General features: G+C 52.4%; 2 protein-coding genes across 2 annotated transcripts; both read left to right on the top strand.

Moving 5' to 3' along the window:
- Window positions 1–1,579: 1,579 nt before the first annotated feature.
- On the top strand, window positions 1,580–6,950 carry EAH_00044610 (hypothetical protein, conserved; the record flags this gene model as incomplete). Its single annotated transcript, XM_013391650.1, has 5 exons — window positions 1,580–2,867; window positions 3,226–3,687; window positions 3,885–4,082; window positions 4,248–4,888; window positions 5,190–6,950. 5 exons carry the CDS (start codon window positions 1,580–1,582, stop codon window positions 6,948–6,950), a joined length of 4,350 nt encoding a protein of 1,449 aa, XP_013247104.1.
- A 4,594-nt stretch (window positions 6,951–11,544) lies between these two features.
- Window positions 11,545–16,169, top strand: EAH_00044600 (hypothetical protein, conserved; the record flags this gene model as incomplete). Its single annotated transcript, XM_013391649.1, has 2 exons — window positions 11,545–15,462; window positions 15,663–16,169. The coding sequence occupies 2 exons, from the start codon at window positions 11,545–11,547 to the stop codon at window positions 16,167–16,169; spliced, it is 4,425 nt and encodes a 1,474-aa protein (XP_013247103.1).
- Between the last annotated feature and the right edge of the window lie 758 nt (window positions 16,170–16,927).

Here is a 16,927-nt window from a genome sequence, read left to right as displayed (position 1 = left end):
TTTGCTTGGATATAACCACGACTGCCATGCCTCCCCCTCGAACAACGAAGATATCAATGGCATAGCCTAATGGTTAAACGATAGCCCTCCAAGTAAAAATAGGAATTCAATTCCCCTCCTCTTCGAGTGCATTTTGGAAGTGAATATACCACCCCAGAGAAGGACGAAACTCCCCCACTGCCCGATTGGATATACATAGTCAGCTGATGCCAACGCGAAAAGGCTCCCAACCGTTGGGCCCTTCCCACCAAAGGGTTGACTCTGATGAGTTTGCATAATGTTAGAGGAAAGGCGGTGACTTTTTATTTTAAACGTTGGGAAGGTTCCGTGAGCTTATTTTTTGAATATGTGGCACTAGTTACTGCTATTCACCAAGCCGCTCTGTTTGCTGGTGATGTTCTCGCTGATCGCAGCGAGAACACCCCAATGAAATATGCGGTGCTAGCAAGTGTTGCGGGAGTCCGCCATCTTATATGACGAACTCCTTGATCCGCGGTCAGGCTAGAAGACGTAAAGCAGGCGTTCCCAGACAGCAGCTGACTCCCCCGCATTCCCCTGAGATTCTGAGCATTGCGGCCCAAGGGACTGGTACTAGTAGAAGAGAGGTGGGCGCCTGGCTGAGTCGTAATGCACCTGTGCGCAACTAATGTTGGCAGGCACTTTCGTATCCACGCTCAACTAGACCTCATATTGGTCTCTCCGCAAATCCTGTAGACAATCGTGGTAACTGTGCTTGGATGCAGGCTACCTACTAAGACAAAGTAATTATTTATCTACAAACTCCGCACAGAACATGCTACACTGATCTTGCTAGAAGTGCAGACAGTGATTTATAGTGCGAGGGAAAGCAGTAGCAAAGGCTCTTTGCGTAAAAACACGTTTAGTTTGCAGGCGGCTCTAAGACAAAGCTGAATAAACTAAAGCGAATTCGCTGCAGATCAAAGTGCTATTTAAACCGTCATGGTCTACGGGCTGTACGTACACACGTACCGCTCAGGGTTCGTGGCTGGCTTTCCCCTCTCAACACGGCAGTGAAAGCAGTCAGCATTCTTTCTTTTTTTGCTGTTTTATATCATTATCGATTTTCTGTAGAGAATAGGCTCTTCTAAGGGCGAACGAGATTAGGCAGCGTTATTTGCTGTTGCTTCAAGAGCAGCAGCAGCAGCGGCAACAGCAGCAGCACCACGGGCCTCTATCTTCACAGTAGCGTTGGCTACTAGGTCCTTCCTTGTGCATGATCTGACTATGTTTTTTCTTGCTTTTACTCGGTTTTAATTTTGTTAGTTTTGGGCTCTATTGAATGGCTTTTTCAGTCTTTTGTGCCTCTATTGGTGCTTCGCGTTCCTTCTCCCCGCAGCGGCAGCACCAGCAGCAGCAGCAGCGGCCGCTGTTGTATGGAAGGCCCCACGTTATACTGTCTCGTACGGTTTAGTTCATTCTGTAACTAATCACTTCAGTTTTGCTTTATTCTTACTTCCCTGGTGGTGTCTGCTGGGTTGCCTTTAGCTGGGGGCCCTCAGCGCATGCTGTGCCTCTCAGAGCAGCTAAGGGTTGTTAGAGTTAGGGTCTTTGAGGAGATATGAAAGACGACGCTGCGCAGTCGCAGCGCCAAGTCGCTACTGGGGGAATGCCTACCAGCTTCGGTGTCTTGGGGGAGACGTTCCCATCCACCTCAGCTGCTGCAGCCAACGCAGGCTTGGCATTAGGAGCTGTTGCAGCAGCAGCAGCGCCAGCTGCTGCCTCCTCTACTCTCTGGCTGGTAGACTCTGAGGGGCAGAACTGTCTCTCAGCAGCAGCGCCCTGGTCCTCCCAAGTCACCGCTACAGCTGTTCAGCAGCAGCATGCAGCAGAGCTGCAGCAGCTTGAGTTTCTCAAGCAACGACGGCAGCACCAGTTGCTGTTGCTGCAACAGCAGCAAGCACAGCAGCAACATATACATGAGCAGCAGCTTAGACAGCAGCTGCTCATGCCGCAGCACAATCCTCTCCAGCATTCCGCCAACTCTCAAGTTCTCCAGCATCATTTGCAGCTGCAACAACTGCAGCAGCAGCAGCAGCAGCAGTTCCAGCAACAGCAGCTGCAGCACATACTAAGCCAGCAGCTGTTGCGGGAGCAACAGAGCCAGAGGGAGGCGGAGGAACAGCTGGCGAGGCAGCTGCTGCAGCAGCAGGAGTTGCTGAAGCAGCAGGAGCTGTTGCAGCAGCAGAAATTGTTGCAACAGCAAGGACTGCTGCAGCAACACGAATTGATACAGCGGCAGGAGCCTCCGGAGTTACGTGAGCTGCAGCAGCAGCAAGAGCTTCAGCAGGAAGAACTACTGCAGCAGGTCGTGCAGGAGCAAGCGACAGCAGCACTGAGTTCTGGGCAGGCTTCCTCACTGCCTGATGATCGAAAGGAGCAGCAGCAGCAAGTACTGCTGCTGCTTCAGAATGAGCAGCAGCAGCAGGAGGAGCAGAGGGCGGGCGCCGCAGGGGTTCCGGGAGTCACTGACGCAGCAACCAAGCAGCAAGGGGCTCCTCTGAACAGCAGCAGCAACGGCAGCAGCAGCAGCAGCACCCCAATTTCACATGAGCCTCCAGAAGCGGCGGAATCTGCTGCTGCAGATTGCAGCAGCAACGACCGAATCAGGGGCGAAGCAGCAGCTTCGTCGCCTCCTTCTCTGCACTCCTTGCCAGGTGGTTCGGTGGCTGCGGCTGCAGCATCAACAGCAGCAGCAGCAGCAGCAGCAGCGGAAACAGCAGAGGTAGAAGACCCTGGGGGCGGTCCTCACCCATCTTTGCCCTCTAAAGTTCCCCGAGGTGTTTGGTTTAACCGCTCCACTGGCTGTTGGCTGGCTTGCGTTTCAGGAGTAGGAAAGAGGCTGCACGGTACGTGCTGCTGCTGCTGCTGCTGTTGCTGATTGTGCTGTTGTCTGTTGCAGCAGCTGGTTGAGACGCTGCTGCGGCGGCAGTGGTTGCTCCTTTGGCGGGCAGTCGCATTGCACCTGCAGCTGCAATGATGTAGGAGTAGTTTTGACTGCAGGAGCAGCAGCAGCAGCAGCAGCATGTGCATATTGTTTCGTGGGTGTTTGGTTCGGCTGCTATTGATTATAGTCCTGTATTTGCACAGTTGTATGTATTTTCTGACTGGCGAGGAAGCCAGCGACCACAGCAGCAGCTGCAGCAACAGCTGCAGCAGCAGCATGCGAAGAGTGTTGCTGTCTTGTCTGTGTTTTTATTGTTGCAGTGTTTAGTTCGAAACGCTACGGACACGAGAGAGCGTTTCAAATGGCCGTCAACTGTAAGGAGGCCGATAGGGCTCAAGCAGCAGCGGGAGGAGGGGGGGCCCCTGGGGGGCCCCCTCAGGACCTGTTTGCTGCTCCTACACCGAAGGGTCACGCTGCGGGCGCTTCTCCTGCAGCAGCAGCAGGCAACAGGAGAAGCAGAGCCACGACTTCGAGGAAGCAGCAGCAGCAGAGTGTTGTTCAAGCGCTGTCCCCGGGAAGGAGCTCCAAGGCAACAGATTCAGATATTGCTGCTTTGCAACAAGCAGAGGGAGAGGAGGATGAAGCTGTGGACTCTGCAACAGACACGCGAACAGATGAAGGATCCGTACGCCTTGCTGCTGCGCATGCTGCTGCTCCTGCTCCTGCTGCTCCTGCTGATGAGCAGCGACTCGTCCGTCTTGCAGTTTTTTATATGGCTTTCGGTGTCTGTGGTGTCTTCGTCTTTGTCTCTGCAGCACCCAGGGGGCCTCGTTGAACGGTCTAAGCGGCGTCGCGTTCTTTCTTGTAAGCCACAGCAGCAGCAGCAGCAACACGAGCAGCAGAGGCAGCAGCAGCAATCTGTTTGCTGGGAGTAAGGGTTTAGGGTTTCTGGGTTTGTGTTTGTTGTGGTGTTGGTTAGGCCGGGGGGCTGAGGCGGCTGCTAGCGGCCTTTGCTCTGCCTTCGGGCTGCCGGAGGAGGGGGGCCCCCAGCGGAGCAATGGGGGCCTCTACAGCAGCAGCAGCAACAACGGGAACAGCAGCAGCATGAAGCCTGTGACGCGCACTAGCGGGGGCGGGACATACGAACGACCGAGAACGGAGTCTCTGCTTGATGGAGGTGAGGAGCCCTTCAAATGCCTTTCTTTTGCTGTCTCCTCACCCTGCAGCTTTGCACTGTGCAGCGCTTTTAGCAGCTTAAGCGCCCCCTCTACTGCCTTAGCGGGGTCTCTGGTTACTTTAGCCTAAAACGTTTAGGGTTTAGGGTTTAGGGTTTGCGCGACAGCTGTGATTGATTTGTTGAGCAGTGTCTTCGTGGAGTCACTGCTGCTGCTCACGTCCTTGGCGCCCCTTCACAGCGTATTGCGTGTGTTGTTTTGTGTTTTTGTCTGTCTTTGTCTCTTCTTCTTTTTCTCAGTGCCTAAGGGTGTTTGGTTTAATTCACACACCAAGTCCTGGACCTGCACGACTGCGGGGCCTAAGCGGCAGCTCCTTGTTTTCTCTTCAAATCGATTTGGGTTTGCTGAGGCGCGTAGAATGGCAATATCTGCTAGGCTTGCATCATTAAAGTTAGAGGGGCTTCCTGTTCCTAACTGCCCCCTCCTCTATGAGCCTCCGGGAGGGGTGGGGGGCCCCGGGGCCCCTGGGGGTATCCCTGGAGAAGGAGTCACTTCTCAGGGGGTCCCAGGGCTGGGGGGCCCCCCTGGGGGCCCCGCTGATGGCTGGGGCGGGTATTCGCCTCATGAGGGAGACGATGGGTACGGTGGCGCACTGGGGGGTGTTGGGGGGCCCCGTAGAAGAAGGAGACAAAGAGATGGGGGCCCCCCGTTGGTGCATTGCCGGCAGAGACGCGGTGCTGACGGAGACGACAGCGGCTCAGACCCTTGGGATATGTTTAGGACCGGTATTCCGTTTGCTGCAGAGACGGTGAGCAGCGGTGGGGATGTTGTTGCAGCAGTTGTTGACTCCTTGTTGCAGCTGCTTCTTCAGTAGTTGTACTTCGTTCGTGTTCTTGTCTTTTGCGTTTGGAGGGGCCTTTTCTTCTTTTTTTGTTTTTGTTTGCTTCTCTCTTGTTTTGTTGATTCTGCTGTCTGTACGCGTTTCTGGCTGTTTGTCTTTGTACTTCACCTCACCAAGTTGTTTTGTTTGATTGTTTAAGTTTGCTGCAGCTGTTACTGCCGCGTTCTAAGCAGAATTTGCTGTCCTGGTGTTGCCTTCTGTTGCGCAGGACGGGGTTTCTTCCTCTGCAGCATCAGCAGCAGGTGATGGCTTTCCTTTGAGGCGTTTGTGTGCATCTGAGCGTCGGCTGCTGGAAGTAGGGTCAATAGCATTAGAGCTGCTTCTAAAGGATTTGCTGCGGCTGTGCGGTGTAGAGCTGGCGGGTGCTGCTGCTTGCTTCACCTTCCCTGTCTTCACCGCAATTCACAGAGCTATCTCCAGAACACAGAAGGCCTCAGACCCTCTCCAGTTCGAGCGTCTCTTTAAAGCTTTTTCTGTATGCGTGCGGCAGCAGCAGCTGCCCAGCAGACTCAGGCCCAGGCAGCAAGCGGAGCTCCTCACTAAAGTTCTTGCTGCAGAGCGGGTTTACAAGAAGGAACAGCAGCAGCAGCAGCAACAGCAACTGCAGCAGCTACAGCAGCAGCAGCAGCAGCAGCAGCAACAGCAGCAAAGTTCGCCGGCTGAGGCTGCACCGACAGAGTCGAACGCCTCTGCTGCTGCTGCTTCTCCTGCTGCTGTAACTGCAGAAGAATGCACAGCAACTGCCGAACAAGCAGCAGCGTCTGCATCAACAGCAGCAGCAGAAACTGATCCAGCAACTGCAGCAACAGCAAATGATGCAACAACAGCAGCTACCGCTGCACCTGCAGCAGCAGCCGATGATGCAACATCAGCAGCTGGAGCTGAAGGGCCGGCATCCGCTGATGCAGCGTCACTATCACCATTAACTAATGCAGCAGCAGCAACGCCAGCATACCTACCGGAAGACAGCGTTACTGATGCAGCAGCGACAACCGCAAGCGTTGCAGCAGCAGCAGCAGTAGAAAGCAATGCAGAAGCAACGGCAAGCTATGGAGAAGCAGCAGCCGCAGCAGCAGCAGCAGCAGCAGCCGCAGCTGAGACAGCCCCTGAACCGATGCAGACTCAAGCAGCCACAGACGACGGAAGCATTAACTGCAGCACAGCAGCAGAAGGTTCTACTGCTGCTGCAGCTGAAGTGCCTGAAGACGTTGCCGGTGGAAGTGCTGCTGCTGCAACTGATGCTGTTCTTGCTGCAGTTACTGCTGTTGATGAAGCTGCTGTTCTTGATGGAGCTGTTGCAGGTGCTGCTCTTGATGCAGCTGCTGCTCCTGCCGCAGTTGCTGCCCTTGAGGCAGATGCTGTTTTTGAAACAGCTGCTGCTCCTGCCGAAGCTGCTGCTCTTGATGCAGCTGCCGCTTCTGCTGAAGCTGCTGCTGGTGATGCAACTGCTGCCCCTGCTGCAGCTGGTGCTGTTGCTGCTACTGATGACATTTCTTCGGCCTGCAAATCCTCACCAGTTGCCCTTGAGCAAGAGACGGCAGCAGCAACAGCAGCAGCAGCGGAAGCAGCAGCAGCAGGAGCTCCGCCTGAAGGAGCAGTTGCTGCTGAGCTTGAAGCAGAGGCAGCACCAGAAGCTGCAGCAATAGCCCTCACAGGACTAGAGGATGCGGCAGCGAGTGAACCTGCAGCAGCTGCTGCACCAGCAGCTACAGCACCAGCTGCAGTAGCAGCTGCAGCAGTTGCTACTGCAGCAGCAGCGGACGGGACGTTACCAGCAGCCGCAGCTGAGAGTAGCACCGCAGGAGCAGCGGCAGATCCAGTCACAGCGGACGCAGCGCCAGAAGATGCTGCAGCAGAAGCAGCAGAGCAGCAACTGGTTGCAGCTAGCTCTAGTTCAGCTGTGTCTTGCAGCGTACAAGAAGGGGAGCTGCAAGAGCAACCCCACAGCGGTGCACGCAGCAACACTTGATATATATTATGTCAAATGCAATGAAATTTGCTGCTGTTGCTGCAGCAGCAGCAGCAGGTATTGCTCTAGCTGTATGCTGCTGCTGGGCCTGTTCGCTGCAGCGGGCTCTGCGGCAGAGGGCTTTTCTGATTTAAATTCTACTTCACTATTTCTCTCTCTGTACACTTGTGCACAACTCCAGTCAAACAGATTTTTAATTTTTTTGAAACGATTTTGTTCAATAAGGAGGGAGGCACTGCGTCAGCAGCACTTCGCTGTAAGGGCAGCACCTCGCTGCAGCAGCAAAGGCGTCTGTATCCCTGCAGCAAGAAAAGTAAAAGCAGCTCGGCGCTGCAGCAGCTGCAAACAGCAACGCAACAGAAGAAGCTTCTGCGTTAGATGGCTCTGACACCAACAACTGTGCTTCTTTCTGCTTCTGAATCCCTTGATTGCTTGTGGGGTTACGAGTTGAGAAGCAGTCGTAGCTGCTGATTAAGGGTTGCTGCGACACATTCTTCATCAGGTACAGCATCTGCTGCTGGAGCTCTTGCTGCTGCTGCTGCTGCAGCAATCTGTGCTGCTGGCTTAGCCAACGCTGCAGCAGTTAACTGACTGCGTCTTGCAGCAGCGCATGCATCGAGCGGCTGCAGCTGCACCTGCCTGCAAATCCGCGATTCATTATTAATTATGAACGCCTCTCTTCTTCTCGCCAGCAATTCCGTTCGTGGTAGATTACGGCTGCTCCTGCTGCTGCGGCTATTGGGCTATGTGCGGCACCCAGCGATATGGCTCTTTCGTGCTGCCGGTGAGGGTCCTTCAGCTTGCATGAAGTGCATAGAAAAGGAGTTTATCCAAGTTTGCTGTTTTCCGGCATATCTAGGAGTTCGCCGTACTTAGCAATGAGAATACAACTTGCAACGAAGCCGACGATGCGCAATGCAGCGCGCCATTTGGGGGGAATGTACTCCTGAGGAGCTTCCCTCATCATTCCAGGAAACATCATCATGGTGGGAAAAAAAAGAAAATACGAAAATAAAGCGCTAAAAAGAAACTTGCAGAAACTATCGGCGTCGTAGTTTCCGCGATGCTGGCGGCAGCCCACACAACACCTTCCGGTGAAGTTATAGCGAGTTTCCGTGATCAAAGAGACAAAGAAAGAAAATAATGCTTTTTTAATAAATATAATGCACGAAGATAGGAGAAACACGCGGGAAGTTGCCAGAGTTCAGCACCGCATGAAAAAAGTTGAACTTCCAGGCATGCAGCCCCACAGGCGTTTTGCGCGGTCTGCCGCGTAGTTGATTTGCATGCCACTACCAAGAGCAAATAAATAAAAACTAAAAAGGAAATCTATACTTTTTCGTTGTAGACTATGGAGGTTGGGTTAAGGAGCAGCTGTTTTATGGTGTGCGCAGCTGCGTGGGTGAGGCGCAGGTCACTGAAAGGATTCCACTCTTGTGCTATGAAAAAAGAGGAAATAAATCATTTCATCAATTTATGCGCATTGATATCTTCAGTCATGTTCAGTATGCTAACACATTTTCGGGTACCAGCGAAGGACAGCAGAACACACAGGGTAGAGTGATGCTCTGTCGTGTGTTTGTTTCCTTTCTGCATTTCTGCATGTCTGCTGGGGTGCAGATGGCCAAGTGAGGGTTAAGGAAGTGTATTACAATCGTGTGCAGTGTCAGTTCATGCGTCAAAGGGGGAGTTTGGATATTATGCCTGCACCTGTGTTCGCAACGCACGGTGTCAGCGCTCGGTTATTCAAGGGTTTTATTCAATAAGTGTTGTTTAGGGAATACTTCTCCACTCAGTCGTTCATCATCTTGCTTTTCAAAATATTGGGGCTGCAACTGAAGGCTGCATTTAAGGAAAGATGTTAGGGGGACTGTTGCCGCTAAGTCGTATTATCATCTCCCTCTGGCAGTGAGGGGTTGTTTGTTCCCTTAACGTTTGTTTTTGTAAGAGGCGTGCATTTTGTGTTTGTCTCCTTCGGAAATAATGGATAATAAATCCCCCATTGTACATAGAGATAGACTGCGCAAAGACATTCTTTTTGTGATTTGTTTGGTGAGGTGAGGCATGCCACACCTCGCAGGTTTCGCCTTTAATCTTAAATAAAGGAAACGAGGAGCTGCGATCTGTTTTGTTCTGTTTACCATTAGTAGCGTTTAAAGAAGAGCGTGTGCAGTGCATGCAGAGATAGGGCCGTAGGCGAAGTTGTACAGTAAAGAAGAGCTCTGCAGCAGATTTCTTTGTTGCAGCATATTTTTTTCTATTGTCTTTTACTTCTTCTTGATAAGCAAAGAAGGGGGAGGCTGAGGTTTTCTTTTGAAATGAAGACTCAACGTGGATTCCTTCGTCTGTCAGACAGAGTAGACAAACAAAACAACGAATTGCCCCTCTTCTCTCTCCTGTTCGCTCTCTGCTTTTAAACTACGCAAGCCCAGCCTCCTCCCTAACCTCAAGCGCATAGTGTCTGTGTCGTGGGGGTGGGTGGTTCGGAGACGGACGCCATAAGTAAATCTGCTGAAGCAAGTCTGCTACATCTGTTGCAGCACATCTGGTGCAGCAAGTCTGCTGCAGCAAATGCAGCGGAATTGCTGAATCAGACGCAGCAGATTTGCTGCAACACATGTAGCAGAGTTGCTGCAGCAGATTTGTTTGTTGGGGTGTTTATTCAACCAGGCTGCCTTTAGAGCAGTGTATAGACACGCCTGCTTCAGGTCTACTGTATAGTTGTGACAACCGTGCAAGGGCTATACCAATTGGAGCCGATCTTATTCTTTCTTGTTGTTTCGTGAAAGAGGAAAGAATATGAATAGTTGCAAAGGGCACAACACATAGCGGCGTCGCTGCCCACCAAACATTTGCTAATTGCAAACATTATTTCTTGTGTGTTAGAGTGTGGTGGCTGCTGTTAATGTGTCTCTCACACTCTGCTCACGCAGGCTCTCTGCAGCTCTTCTAATTGAACAATATTAGCAGCAGCAGCTGCTGCTGCAGCAACAGCAGCAGCAACTGCTCGGCTCCTTCCTGGTGCATGGTGAGGTAGCCGCAACTTCTCTTGCCTCTGCTGCTGCGTAGGGAGGCAGCAGAGGAAATACAAAAGTCGCAGCTTGCCACTGTCTGGATCCTCCCGGCGGATCGGTAGCCGTGATTGGTTGGTGTTTTAGGGTTTGTGGTTTATTAGGGTTTAGGGTTTAGGTGTATAGTGGGCATTTGTTTCTGCGGGTATTTCGAGAGCTCCTCTTCTGCCTGGTGCCTCCTTGCATAAGAGGCATCTGACTGAGTCTAGTCAGCAACCTACCATATGAAAAAGAGCTTTTGTTTTTTCTATTTTTTTAAGAACACTACAAAGAGGCGGTTGGCTTAACTTGGCGGAGCTGATAGGAAGGACTGCTCTGCTGATCTGGAGGCTGTCTCCGTTTGTGCTCGTTAGTTTCCAAGAGGAAGGGGGAATAGGCAGGCTGACGCAGCAAGAATAGCTGCCTTTTTCAGCTCTGTTTTGAGTGCTGCAGCATTTGCGTTATGTCTGCTTACTGCGGCACTCTACAAAATAGAAGAAACTTCATCAGCAGCAAAATCTGGGGAATTTGGTTGGGGTAGAAACTGAGGGAGAAGACCTGGAACCTTTATCTCTGTTGCAGCAGCAGGTTTTCCTACTATTTTTTGTTGCTGCAGATGCTGCGCCGACTCCCGCCGCAGCGGCTGCACTGGCCGCACACTCTCTCGTAATATAAACCTCCAACCTACTTTTCTCAGGCAGCAGATTTCGGGTGTATCTCCTATTATTGATTTTGTTTCAAAGAGAACATTTTGAAACTAAAAAAAACTGAATTCAGTCTGATGCGCTGTGCAGCAAATATAATGGAGGGTCACTTCGAGCTAGCGGAGGAGGAAGCTGGCGGTGACGTCTGAAGAAACGGAAGGAACAACTTCTTACATTTATTTAGATAAAGAAAATATAAAATTACATAATAATAATATAATTATAAATCTTATTCATTACGAATGATAACCAGCGTTCATAAAGGGCTCAACCGCAGCTGCTGCAACAGCGGCGCTGCAGCGGCGGTCTGCTGCTGCCGCCTTCGACCGTCTTTGTTTTTTTCTTCTTTTTCTTCTTTTAATTTTGTTGCGTTTTTGTTTATCTTTGTTTTTTAATTTCAAGTTTTTCTGTTTCTTGGCGAGAATGGAAGTATAGAGCGAGGCCCCGTGGATCTCTTACGAGACCAATGGTCTGTTCAAGAGGTCTGTTTGGGTTTTGTTTCTCTTTAGTGCTTAACTTTCTTGTTTTTTTGATTTGTTTGAAGACAAAGGCATTTCAATGATTCTTAACAATGTAAAGGCTTCATATATACCCTAACAACAACATCTGCTCCCTCCGACGCCTCATATTAGGTCTTTCTTCAGTGGGAGCGGCGTTGTAATTGAATTTTTGAGTTTTTCTTTACTTTCTCCTCTGTCTGTTCTTATAATTCAGTTTTGTTTGTCGTTGGCTGTTATTTAAGCAGAACTTCGCCCTACCACCGCCAGCAGTTGCTGGGCAGATCCTCCCTTGGTTTGTAACAGAGAAATACACTGTAGGCATATAAAGAAACGACAAGAAATGATAAACGGAACCCCCGCTGCACCTTTGCAGCTCAATCTGCATGCAGATGCTGCTGCTACTGCACCTGTTGGAGCCTCTATCACGCAGCAACAGCAACAGGGCCCTGCGTGCTCAGGGAGAGACTCCAACACATTGCAAATTAGCAGAGACGCAGAAGCTGAAGAGCAGCAAACTCTTCTTTTATTCAAAGAGGAGACAGAGCTGCACGTACAGCACGCGCTAAGCCACACAGACAGCTGCGCAAACCAACAACAGCCACGCAACAGCAAAGACACTCTGCTGCAGCAGCAGCAGCACCTCCAGATGCAGATGCAGCAGCAGCAGAAAGAGAAACAGCAACAACAAACAGAACAGCAGCAAATGCAAATCACGAGCCATCAACAGCATCTACAACAGCTGCCCCACAGCAATGGGCAGCTTCTGCTGCAGGGAGATCCGCAGCAGCAACTGCATCAACAGCAGCTACAGCAACAGCAGCTGCAACAACAGCACTTGCAGCAACAGCAGCACCCCAACCAGCTTCATCAGCACCAGCACCACCAGCAACAGCACATTCACGAACAGCTTCTGCCTGCTCAAGAGCAACACTATCACCAGCAGCTGCAGCAACAGCAACAGCAGCAGCAGCAGCAGCAGCCAGCGGTTATAGGCGCAGCCGCTTCTGAGTCCTCTGGGTTGTTGCGGTGCATGCCTCCGCTGCCGGCACGCGCATCGGCAACAACACTATCACCAGCAGCAGCGTCTGCAGCAACAGCAGCAGCAACAGAGACACCAGCAGCAACGGAAACAGAAGCAGCAACATCAGCAGTAATGGGAGCAGCAGCAGCAGCAGCAGCAGCAAGTGAAAGCCCTCGGCCTAAAGCTGCTGCTGCCAGAAAGCGCCGCAGCAGAGCCAAAGCAGCACAACCAAAGAAGAGTCCGCCATCATTTTCTGCAGGGTTAATCCCCCAACTCTCAGCAGCAGAAGCAGCAGCAGCAGCAACGAGCTTCAGCCCTCAAGCGGAGACATCTGCAGAGGAGACGACAGCCCAGGCAGCAGACGCCTTGCAATCGGCCCCACAGGTGCAGCAGGTGCTGCAGCAGCAAACGGTTTTACTGCTGCAGTCCCCTAAGAAACCCAAACCCAGACCTCGACGCAGCGGTCAACAGCAGCAGCAGCAACAACAGAGGCAGCAACAGCAGCAACAGCAGCAACAGCAGCAACAGCAACTGCAGCAGCCGCAACAGCAACAGCGGACCTTAATTGGTGCCCCACCGACGCCTTCCTTTGAAATGGCTCGCCTCGCTTGGCCCCACAGTCAATGCAGCAGTACATTTGCTGCTGGTAGCAGCAACAGCAGCAGCAGCAGCAACTGCAGCAGCGCGGGCTGGGCGCTTCCGGCAATGCCCTTAGCCTCGCCTCAGCAACACTACCGACAGCTGCAGCAGCAGCAGCAGCAGCAGCAGCAGCAGCAGCAGTGGCAGACGCATCAGCAGTGCCAGTACCGGCCGCTGCATGCACCAGATGGTGCTGCTGCTGCGCGGGAGCAGCTGCTGCTGCAGCCACCCATCGGAAAGCCCGATACGAAGGCGTTTCCTGCAGGGGCCGTTGTGCTACAGCAGCAACAGAAGCACCACCAGCATCAGCAGCAGCAGCAGCAGCAGCAGCAAATGCGGCAGGTGCAGCAGCCTGTACCCTGCCGACCCTCTGTCTTGCCGCCAGAGCTGCTGCGTGAAGCGAACAAGCAGCAGCAGCAGCAGCAACTGCAACAGCAGCAAGTGCTGCAGCATCAGCTGGACTGCCGGTGGTCGCAGAATGCGGTGTCTTGGCAGTGCCAGTCGCAGCTACAGCAGCAGCAGCAGCAACAGCAGCAACACCAGCAGCAGCAGCAATGTGGGTCTCCCAAACGCTGGAGCCCGTATCCGGAGTTGCCCTTTGTCTACACCGACGAAGAGTTTGAATATGCAGTGCGAACAATATTTCAGTATCAGCAGCAGCAGCAGCAGCAGCAGCAGCAAGTGGGTTGCCGTCTTGTAGCTGCATCCTCTGCCCCAAATGAGAGCCCCAAAGTTCCCGTTCGACTCAGTGCATGCGGTGCTCCACGGAGCTGCAACTCTGCTGCTGCTTCTGCTGCTGCCGCTGCGGCTACTGCTGCTGCTTCTGCTGCTGCTGCTGCGCATGCGTCACCGAAGGAGAGGAAGCGCCCCATTAAGAGAGATCGCTTGAGACGGCAAAGTGCTGCTGTTGCTGCTGCAGCACGGCTGCAGGGAAAGAAACGCGGGGGGGCAGTTGCTGCTGTTGCTGCAGGCATGCGGTATCCTCAGCAGCAGCAGCAGCAGCAGCAGCAGCAGCTATGCTCAACAACGCCCACCACTACTACCAGCAGCAGCATCTGCATCAGCAGCAGCAGCAGCGGCAAGAGCAGCAACAACGCCTCCTTCTGCAGCACAGTTGAAACTCACCAGCATGCAGCAGCTGCAGCAGCTCCTTACTGCAGCCCAATAAGCCAGCAGGTGCAACAGCAGGTTCTCCAGCAGCAACTACAGCAGCAACTGCAGCACCAGCACCCAGAGCAGCAGCAGATCCCGTCACATATCCAGGCTCACAGCACGCAGCAACACCTCCATAATATACCCCCGCCGCAAGAGCTGCAGCAGCTGCCGCTGGCGTTGCATTACCAGCAGCAGCAACAGCAGCAGCCCTACCCACAACAGAACCTTCATGCGCACGTGCAGCAGCAGCAGCAGCAACAGGAGCAGCAGCACGGAGATTCCTCTGTTGTTCAAGCGCAGCACGATGAGGCCGCCAAGCAGCAACAAGAGAAGAAATATCTAAACTCTTTCGCGGAGCAGCAGCAACAGCTGCAGCAGCAGCAGCAAGACCAGGTTGCTATACACCCCAGTGTGACGCTTAAGGCCTCAGAGCAGCAGGCAAAAGCGAAGTCCCAACGCCAGAAGAAGCAGGTGCAGCAGAAAACGCCGCAACAGCAGCAGCAACAGCAGGAACAGCAACAGCAGCAGCAACAGCAGGAACAGCAACAGCAGCAGCAACAGCAGCAGCAGCAGCAACAGCAGCATCAACAACAGCATCAAATGCAACACCAATTGCTGCAGCCACTCGAGTTGGAGCATCCATTACAGGGACAGCAGCAACTCCAGCAGCTTGACTTGAAGCAGCAGCAGCAGCTACTGCAGCACCTGCAGCAACAGCTGCATCGGCAGCAGCAGCAGCAAAAATACCACCAGCAGCTGCTTCTGCAGCAACACCAGCAGCTGGGGCTGCAGCAATTCACATCACCTGCTCTCTCCGCCAGCAATAAGGCACAGCAGCAGGAGGAACAGCAGCAGCAGCAACAAAACCAATGCCAGCAGCAGCAGCAGCAACAGCAGCAGCAGCAGCAAGCCCATCTCGGGCCTGTAGCCCCAACGGGCAGGCAGCACTCAAAGCACATCCTTTTGCTTCAGCAGCAGCAGCAACAACAACAGCAGCAACTGCAGCAGCAGCAGCAGGTCCTGCTAGAGTCTCACCAAAGGCTTGAGATGCTTTCGCATGCACTCAATCAACTGCGAACTTCTCCACAGCAGCAGCAGCAACAGCAGCAGCAGCAGGAGATGCAGCCTCAAGCAACAACAGCAGAACACGTGCAGCTGCCAGTTCCTAGGCGGTTAGAAGCAGTAGCAACAGCAGCAAACTCTGCAGCAGCAGCAGCGGTAGCAGCAGACGCTACTACTACGCAGTTGCTGCATCATGACATGCATGCGCATCTGCTGCACCAGAGGCCGCTGCCTGCTGTTCGGTTCTCTTCCTTCTCCCACGAGCAGCAAGTGCAGCACCAGCAAACCCTGCTGCAGCAGCACCAGCAAACTCTGCTGCTGCAGCAGCAGCAACAGTGGTCACCTGATTGTTCAATGGTGCAGCAATTGCAAGTAGGGCAAGTGAGGGCTTTTATCTGAGACACAAATTCAAAAGAATTCACGCAGGCTGCTGCTGCAGCAGGGCCTTTGCTGCGTTGCTGCTGTTGCAGCGCATGCAGCAGCTGTAGCTGCAGCGGATTCTCTCTGGCTGCTGCTGCAGGATATAGTTGCTGCTGTGCTTATGCTTTTCTGAATGCCGTGTCTCCGCTTGTTGTCTGCAGTCGCAAGAAGTAACAGCAACTGCTGTAGCAGCAGCAGCAACAGCAGCAGCTGCCGCTGTAGATGGTAGTGCAATGCTGCCGCTGAGGCAGCATCAGGAGCAGCAGGAGGCTTGTGAGCAGATTAGCAGATCCAATGTACTAAAAGAGGCGCACTGGGCCCACGGAGCAGCAGCAGCAGCAGCTGCTGCTGCTGCTGTTGCTGAAGGCCGCTGTGTAGCCCACACACTCTTAGCTGCAACAGGGGTGACAACGCCTCCCAATCAAACGCAGAAGCAGCAGCAACTGCTGCAACAACAGCAGCAGCTTAAGGGGCCAGGGACAGAGCTTCCTTTCTTCCGTACACCCCATCTGCTCCCAGCTGCAGCAGCAGCTGCTGTAGCTGCAGCAGCAGCTGCTGCTGCTTCGACCGCCGCTGCTGCGGCTCCTGCAGAGTTTGCTGCTCCTGCGGGGCCCCCCAGCAAGCGGCAAAGGGCTGGTAGCCCACAGCAGAAGAAGCAGCAACAGTAACAGCAACAAGAGCAGCAGCTGCAGCAACAGCAGCTGCCTCGCTGCAGCAACTGGGCGTGAAGTGTTGATAGCGTAGTCCTACGCGAGTACTAAGCCACCACATAATAACATTTGAATATACATAATACTAGCAATACATATATATACATATATATATATATATATGTATATATATATATATATATACATATATTACTTACAGTGGGCCTCCTACACAACACTGCATGAGACAGCAGCAAACGAGCGAAGACATGCGAGAAAAAACAAGTAAGTACAATACAAAAATACTGAGGTGTACATACACCAGCCAATTAACAAAACGTAAGAAGAATTAAACTTCTTATTAAAACCCCCGCGCACATCGTACACACGAGCGAGAGAGTAGTAAAATATAATTTGAATATATTTATATATTCGCACTTAATGTTTTTCGGTTTAAGTAGACTAATCTTTTTATATTCATTATTTTTTAAATAACGATTTATCATATATATATAATTTATTAAAATATATATAATTATTATATAGGCGATTGCCTTAGGCTCTCTCCTCTTCCTTATGAAGGCCCCAGAGTCAAATAAGCGTTTCTCTATTTGTTTTTATTAAATTGAATATTTTATCTGCATAAAAAATACAAAGACAAAATCCTTTACTTCCCTCAATCTCTCCTACCGTTGCTGCAGTGGGGGGAAAGGGGGGGAGACGGGGTGAGCAGCAGCAGCAGCAGCAGCTGCAGCAGCAGCAGCAGCAGCAGCAGC

Source organism: Eimeria acervulina, genomic scaffold (assembly GCF_000499425.1).
Source record: "Eimeria acervulina Houghton genomic scaffold, Eah_scaff618, whole genome shotgun sequence".
Taxonomy (NCBI): Eukaryota; Apicomplexa; class Conoidasida; order Eucoccidiorida; family Eimeriidae; genus Eimeria; species Eimeria acervulina.
This window is presented reverse-complemented; position numbering and strand designations above follow the sequence as displayed.